At 38.9% G+C, this 7,779-nt stretch overlaps 1 protein-coding gene across 3 annotated transcripts in view; it reads left to right on the top strand.

Annotated features, from left to right (window-relative positions):
• TNR (tenascin R) overlaps window positions 1-7,779 on the top strand; it is a 304,192-nt gene that overhangs the window by 221,228 nt on the left and 75,185 nt on the right. For all 3 annotated transcript variants that reach the window (XM_072419731.1, XM_072419729.1, XM_072419730.1), the window contains 2 exons: window positions 490-640; window positions 1,748-2,017. In XM_072419731.1, coding sequence (XP_072275832.1) covers window positions 490-640; window positions 1,748-2,017 — 421 coding nt within the window. The remainder of the gene's footprint in view (window positions 1-489; window positions 641-1,747; window positions 2,018-7,779) is intronic.

Genomic DNA, 7,779 nt, shown 5'->3' with positions numbered 1-7,779 from the left:
CTTGGAGAGCTTTCATAAATCAGGGCCAAAAACTCTGGCTTGATCTTATAGAGAATTCAACCAATGGAGAATGGTCAATGGTACAGGGAGGGAGGCAGGTGCGAAAGTAGTGGGATATTTCCGTACTAGGATCAGTATATGCAATAAGAAACCTACAGGTGATTAAAACCACCAATTTTTATCTGGTCTTAGGTGGATGTTAACAATAAACTGGAGTTTCTACTTAGAAACTAGTGTTTTTTAATCAAAATAACAATCTTTAATTCACAAATAGCATACTTGGACTTGCTCATTCTATTTTCACTATTTCATTATATAGACCAATAAATCTTTGGTGGCATGGCAGGTGCTTTAGTATCCTAAACCTTGAGCAAGCCTTGTAAGTGTTTTCTATTATCGCTTTATCTATATACCGCAAACCACTATTTACTAAGTTCTAAGTTCATCTAAAGTAAAAGTACCTAATATATAACTTTCTTTCAATGACAGAATAATGAGGGTGGGCTCACTGTTCAGCTCCCCAGCAGTGTCACCTCTTATAACCAGACAGGACTGAAGCCTGGAGAGGAGTACACCATCAGTATCATTTCACTAAAAGAACAAGCAAGAAGCCCCCCAACTTCGGGCAGCGTATCAACTGGTAAGATAAATGGTCTGCTGACACAGATTGGAAATACAGGATTAATGACTGTTAGGTACAACCCACGAATCCTAAGCCCTGATTTTTATACATAGGTATGATTTGCTTTAGTGAATCAGACACTAGATTAAATAAAGGTTATTTAAGTTGCTCCTTTGTTTATCTTTAATTATCAATAGAGGAAGGCAACTGAACCTAGATGCTATGGGTTTGATTTATCAAAGCTCTCTAATACTGGGGAAGATTAACTATCATGGGATAACCTGGGTGATCCAGCAAACTGGTAATGGACTTCCTAAAAATCATTTGCTATTATTTGAAAAAGGTTTTCAATCCCAGACCAGATCCATTTCAGGTTTGCTGGATAACCCAGGTTCACCTACGTTAATCTATCTTCTCCACTCTTTGAAAGCTTAAAAAAATCAGGCCCTATGTATGCAGGGTAGAAAAGTTAGGAATGACTACAGGCCTGCTTAGAAAATTAACTTTACAAAGTTTTGACCTAAACATTTTGTCATTTACACTCACCTTAGTTCCTTTTATGCACAGATCCCTGGGCAGTGAATTGGTCTGCTAGTTGTTACATTTTCTATGTTCTGGTTTGTGATCTTTACTATGTGTTGAGTCCATTGCATCCAAAAAGTCTGGTAGTGCCTCACATCCCTATTTTGTAGGCAGTTTTGTAGAAAAAAAGATGACTCTAAACTAGTCATTTATTATCCTGAAAAAAACAAAAAAGTCAAAGGAAACATTCTGAAACAAATCTGAAGTATTTCTAAGGGTAATAATGGAATATAAGTAAAAATGGCACAAACAAACCTCTCTGAGTGCCTTTAATGTATTGCAGCCAGGATAACAGAAAATAGTGAAATGATTAATACAATAACAAATAGTAGGAGATGCAGGAAAGATTTATGTTTACAGTGCATTAAGTACATTGGTCAGCACAGGACGTATGCAGTATGGTAGGCTATTTTCCCTACTATAATGAATCTTTGTCCATATATACAGAAATGTTTGAAGGCCTGATCAAGGACACTGATACACTAAATTAGAACTGAAAATACTCTGGAAAATGCCATTTATTTTACTGTTCTTCTGTTACAGCTATTGATGGTCCTTCTAATATCTTAGTCCGTGATGTATCTGACACAGTAGCTTTTGTTGAATGGACTCCTCCAAGAGCCAGACTTGATTTCATCCAGCTACAGTATGGGCCGATCAATGGAGAAGGGGAGAAGACTACTTTTCGTCTACAGCCACCTCTGAGCCAGTACTCAATGCAAGTCCTGCGGCCTGGCTCACAGTATATGGTGTCAGTATGTGGTATCCGTGGAGACACTCGCAGTGATCCTGTCACTACAACTTTTACTACAGGTAACCATCCAATTTAAAGCTGTCATTACATATAAACATTCCAAAATAAACTCAGGTAATACTGTATAAATGCAGGGACTAAAAGGTTGGAAAGTCATCTAAAGCTGTTTTGTTGAATATGTCTGTAGGACCTAATTTGCAAATCTGAACTCCATGCAACAAATAAATTGGATATATAAAATATATTGGATACATTCCAAATGTGTGTATTTAACATTTTAGCTTAGAATCTATGGAGAGAGGAGATGGTAAGGTTGTAAATAGAAAAAACATGAGCAAGATATAATTTAAAGTTCTACCATATCCAGGTCATTGTGTATGTAGTGGTAGTGAATCCCATTCAACTGAACTTGTTCTTGTAATGTTTAAGATGTTTTACAGCCCTCTGAGCTGCTTCATCAGTTCCCTGGAGAGATGTGAAATGTCTTCAACATTACAAGAACAGGTCCAGCTGAATATGACTATCTACCACCACCAGATATGGGCAAGATAGGAAAGGAGGAGAAAATAAACATAGGGTTACCTGGGGTAAATTTGGGAATTTGTTAGGGTAGGGTTTGAAGAATATGTAAAGGCACGATAAAAAAATTTGGTGCTAAAAAATAAAATGTTTCAGTATTCTTACTCAATATTATCATTTAGTAAGAATAACAGATGTCTGGTTCGATGATTTTTTTTTTATTGGATAACAGATTTGAAAGGCTATATATAGTTTGTTCAAAAAAATAGTTAAGACAAAAACAGGGTTGTATTTGTAAAATCCTGTTTCTGTCCATCTTTGAACAATGACGTGTATAGACCATGACAGTAAAGATCACATATGGGTCATAGCTATAATGTAGTATTTGTTATAGGTCACCTAAGTTAAATGATGATGCTGAACTTAAAAAATACTTTCTGGCAAAGCAACACTTGTCAGCTGGAAAGAAGTCTCTAAGTTCATAATATGTGGCTAGAAAGCATCAATTTGTATTTTCAGGGTGCCCAGCCTAAAACAACATCAGTTTCTAAATCTACTTATTTCAAGTCCACTGCTATTTGGAGTCAGACAGCAGGCTTAATGCCACAACAGGGCTTATATGTCCTGCTGAGCTTTAAATTACTCGAGAGTTTTCTGGCTGTTGTTTTGTGATGCTGAAAGTCATGAAAATTGCTTTTAAGACCAAGGAATTAAACAGACAATTTGAAGCTTAGCTTAAATTTCAAAACTAGTCAGCATATTCAGTTATGTCAATATGCCCAGCGCCAGATGAGCAGTCCGCTGGCTGTATTTATAACGGTTCCGCTTGCGCATAGTGTGTAAATTTGCAAATATGACATGCATTCATGCATTCATGATTCATTCTGTTGTAAGCGCAGGTTATGGGAGTGCAGAAACAACACATGGTAGATGGCACCTAAGAAATGTTTATCGCTTGTTTTACAGACAAAATGAAGGACGAATTGTACTGCTGCCTTAAACACAAACATCTGTTCAAACCTCCATTTAGAAGGGAGCCAGACTTTAATCACAAAATAAAAAATACAGTAATTAGAATGCAGATTAAAGCTTGAGTAATTTAATAGCTATCAAATAAAAAATGTATCAAAGAAAACATATTTGAAACATACAGCTGCCATTTTGATTTTAAAATGCTCTTGTCATTTGAGAAAGATGGGGCTGTCATTACTGACTTCTCCCTGTACAAGTTCTAGTTTCCTGGCTGTCATGCTGATGCATAATTTGAAGCCACTGACCCATCACAAATATTGAGATAAGCAATTCCAAATTTTTCTTTTGCTATGTTTTTTTATTTGCTGCACTTTTATAGGTCTATGAGAAGCATTCACCAACAATAGCAGCCCACACTCATACATGACAAAAATACCGAACTCCAGGTAGATATAAAATACATAATTTAATTTAACTCATTAATCTTTATTATATAAATTAATGTATTTGTTTAAACTTTAACAGTGTATTTACTTGAGTTCAGCTTGTATGAACCAATTGCAATCCTTCTACAGTGGAATTTACTGATAGGGCAATAGGGCCAACAGCCATATGGGTGTACTGCAGTGAAAGGAAAATGCTAATATAACAGACAGATGAGCTCATCAGTATGCTGCTTTTCCTTTCACAGTCCAGTTACAAAGTGGGCATGGAGAGAGGGCCTGTAAATGAACTGAAAACCTGTAAACTGAAACAAAGAAAGATCAGGTCCCCTTTCACCCAGTGCAGTGCTGTGTGCCAGTGGTGCCATTGAGAGTGCAGCAGCCTTTTGAGGAGGAAGGGGGTGGGCATTAAACCTGCTAGAAAGGTCGGGAATTTGATTCTCACTTTGTAGTGATGCTTAGCTGCTTTCTGTTACTAAGAAAAAGCCTAGTTCTAATGAGGAGGGAGCCTATCACTTACCTGTCCATTGACCAGTAAGAAAGTTTGTTGACTGTTTGGCTGGAGGTTTAATGCTGGAAAAATGGAGATATAGTGGCTCAGGTGTGTGGGGCTGGCTTGCCCGACTTGGCTTGAGCCCCACTAAGGGACTGCAGGGTAGTATGAGAGAGGTCTTCAGCAATTTGAAACCTGTTGGACACTGGAAAAAAAATTATGCAGAAGAGACCTGCAGGATAGTTCTTTTTGTAAGGAGCCCACATAACTTTGATTCGGGATAGTTACTGCAAGGGTAGTTCAACTATCCATGGTAACTTGTGAACCACTGATCTTTGGGTCCTCTGAGAGGCTTGTGGAGCGGCAAGTGATGAAGGGGTTATCTGACCATTCACACCTCCACATGTTGACTCAAGATGTCACAAATGCTATTCCAACACTAAAGTAAACCTAAGGATAAACTAGTTTGGGTCCCTTATGCCTATAAAATCAAAGTGGCTATGTTTTATTGCAGAAGTATTACTTAAAGTATCACTGCTGTGCCAAAGTACCAGGAACCAGGAAAAGGAACAGTATAGGGTTGCTCCTGAATCCCCCCTGCTCATGCAAGTTCACTGGGACATTTAGCAGTACAATGCGTTTAATATTATTAGTGCCACAAATAAAGCATGATCACATTGCCTCTGCCTTTATGTGAGAACTTCTAATTCCTGACACTGTCCATTGAACCCATTCTAAAACAATATATCATCTAGAGCTTGATGTGTATGACCTTCCACAGGGATACAAATTATTGCAGGGTTGTGGCTTTAGGAATGCTTCCTATGGCTGATAATTTTGATAAGAGTAATGAATATTGTGTCAACACATTGCTAGCCATTTCTGTTATTTAAGGTAAGCAGTTTTTATTTCCTAAAGTCAGTGGATTTTGTGTAGTTTACCTCTGTACTGCTTTTTCCGTGTAAAACCTGGTCGTTACAGAATTCCTATCTCTGTTTGTTCCAGTTCCAACCTGTTACTGCTCTATTTAAAATGTAAAACAGACATTTTGGCTTTTGATATATATTTTAAACTCAAGATGCAGAGCCTAATGTAGATGTCTTGGAATGTATTATTGTAGTAGTAAGTTTGCTTCTTCCTCTGCTTAAATGCTCACCTACACACTGCTACTTAATGAAGATGTGACTAATACAGAACATTTTTCTCATTACATTGATCTTAGAGCCTAGAATGTGTTTTAAAGGAAAGCTGTGCTGAAAGATACATAAAAGCTGTCATTATTGACTTGATTTCAATAATTTCTAATTCAATAACCCAGAAGAAGCCTACAGCCAAGTCATGACAGTGAAAAGTCAGAAATCCATTATATGAATATATGTTCTGGGCCTGTTACTGCAAAGTAATAAAGCGTTTGAAATTGCAGAATGGCCAGACTGCAAGCATTTGCAGGAGAGGTCAGCTGTGGCAGCTTCCTTATTTTTCCCAGTACAGGTGTAATGCGCCTGGGCACACAAACCACAACCAACTCCAGATATCCTTGAATCAGGTTTATTCAACACAGCACAGCACAGCAAGGGTTAATCTCAATCAAGCAAGGTACAGAAGGATAAGGCAAATGCAGGTCAGTAACAATCCGAGGTCAGGGCTGGCAGCAGGCAGAATGGTCAATAACAATCCGAGGTCAGGGCTGGCAGAGTTCAATCAGAGTTAGTTTCAGACCAGGTCACTGAGGAGATGACAAGCAGATAACGTTTAACATACACAAAGACACACCCAAGCACACTGTGGTAACAGAGGCTATATCGGGCAATGGTGTAAAGGACAGGCTCTCCTTAAATGGCCAGGATGACCAATGACCTTGCGCCACCTGGCACCGTCTGATAGGAGACTGGGTAAATCCCCTGCGGCTGATTGGCCGCAGGGAATTCAAACTAACTATGTCCTGCCCCCGGGTGAGGCAGCCGAGTGCCACGCCCTCGGGGGGTACAAGAGGGACGCATAGTAACACGCGCACCTCTTCCTACAGCACCCCTAGGACGTGCACTACTTTGCACTTGTTGCAAAGGAGTGCTGAGAGCATGAACATCATTAACCACATCTAAAGGGATGCAAGGGCTGCAGCCTGGCTGAACAGTAGTTTGGCCAGGACAGATCCCTCCGCCTGCAGAGACAGACAAGCTGCGGGCAGGGAAGCAGCCTCGGCCATGCTGCCTGCTACTGCGGCGTCTCCCTCTGTGGCTGGGAACCCCAGGGACACCGCGGGCTCGCAGGGTGGGTAAGTTCCTTACAACAGGCTTTTTTTTAATCCCTATTTTGTCAGTCAATTTTGTACAGGGCAGTATCAATATAGTTAAATTATAAAGTTACATTATAAAGAGTAACACTACAGAAAAAAATATATTACAGAGTTAATGTAATATAGAATTATTGAATGGCAAAGAATCAGATAAAGGCTGCTGCTCTTGAAGATTGCCAAGATGGACTTCTGGAGGCTTAAGTAGTTATAGTCATTTGCTGGAAACTACTTTTGGGATACTTTATGATGGTGATGGTGATACTATACCAAACTATAGCTCCTAAAGTTTGCCTCCGACAGTTAAAACATATCTACATTTAAAAATGATAAATGCCATATATTCCAGTTTGCAAATTTTTTGATACAGTAAAGCTGATTTATAAAACAAATGCACAAAAGCTCGCCAGGCGCATATACGATCCGTGAGTGCATTTGTTTACTTTTATCAGCCTAAGAACATTTTGAGCAAGTACAGAAAATAACTTGCAGTTGATCTTGCAATGATCTTGCAATGTTCTTGTCCTATGAGCTAAAATGCAAAAACTTCCTTATCTTTCCTATTATTTCCTATTATCCTTTATCTTTACCTATTCATTTTTTCTAACTCAAATATGAAGCCCTAACATCATTATTCTGCTGTACACTATCCTCATCCTACACCAATAGCACTCTGGTCCTGTGTCAAAAGCATACTACAGGAACATCCTGCATCAAGACCTTAAAGCTGTTGTGCACTTACATCCCAGTTGAACTCTAGGATGAAGGTCCTTTTTTCATTCCCCATCATCTTCCCCCTCCCCAAGCAGAGTCAATTCATTGTTTTATCCTGTTTGAATCAAAATGCAATCAGCAGTATGTGCAGAACAGGAGAAACAGGATGCTATTAAATATTATCATAGAAATGCCACCAATTGATGAGTTACCTTTATTAACACTAAACCTATCCAAGCTTAAACAACACTAGCCAGTCTTGCACTTACAGCCATAGGCATATGAAACAGTACCACTAACCATAACAACAAAAGAAATTGTTGTACGAACAAATGCGGTTTCCTGTGAAGTAAGTTTCAGGCTGGAGTAGTAGGTGTTCCTGCATGC

This window comes from Pyxicephalus adspersus, chromosome 8, assembly GCF_032062135.1.
Source record: "Pyxicephalus adspersus chromosome 8, UCB_Pads_2.0, whole genome shotgun sequence".
NCBI lineage: Eukaryota > Metazoa > Chordata > Amphibia > Anura > Pyxicephalidae > Pyxicephalus > Pyxicephalus adspersus.
The sequence above is the reverse complement of the archived record's forward strand: the minus strand, read 5'-3'. Positions and strand labels throughout refer to the sequence as shown.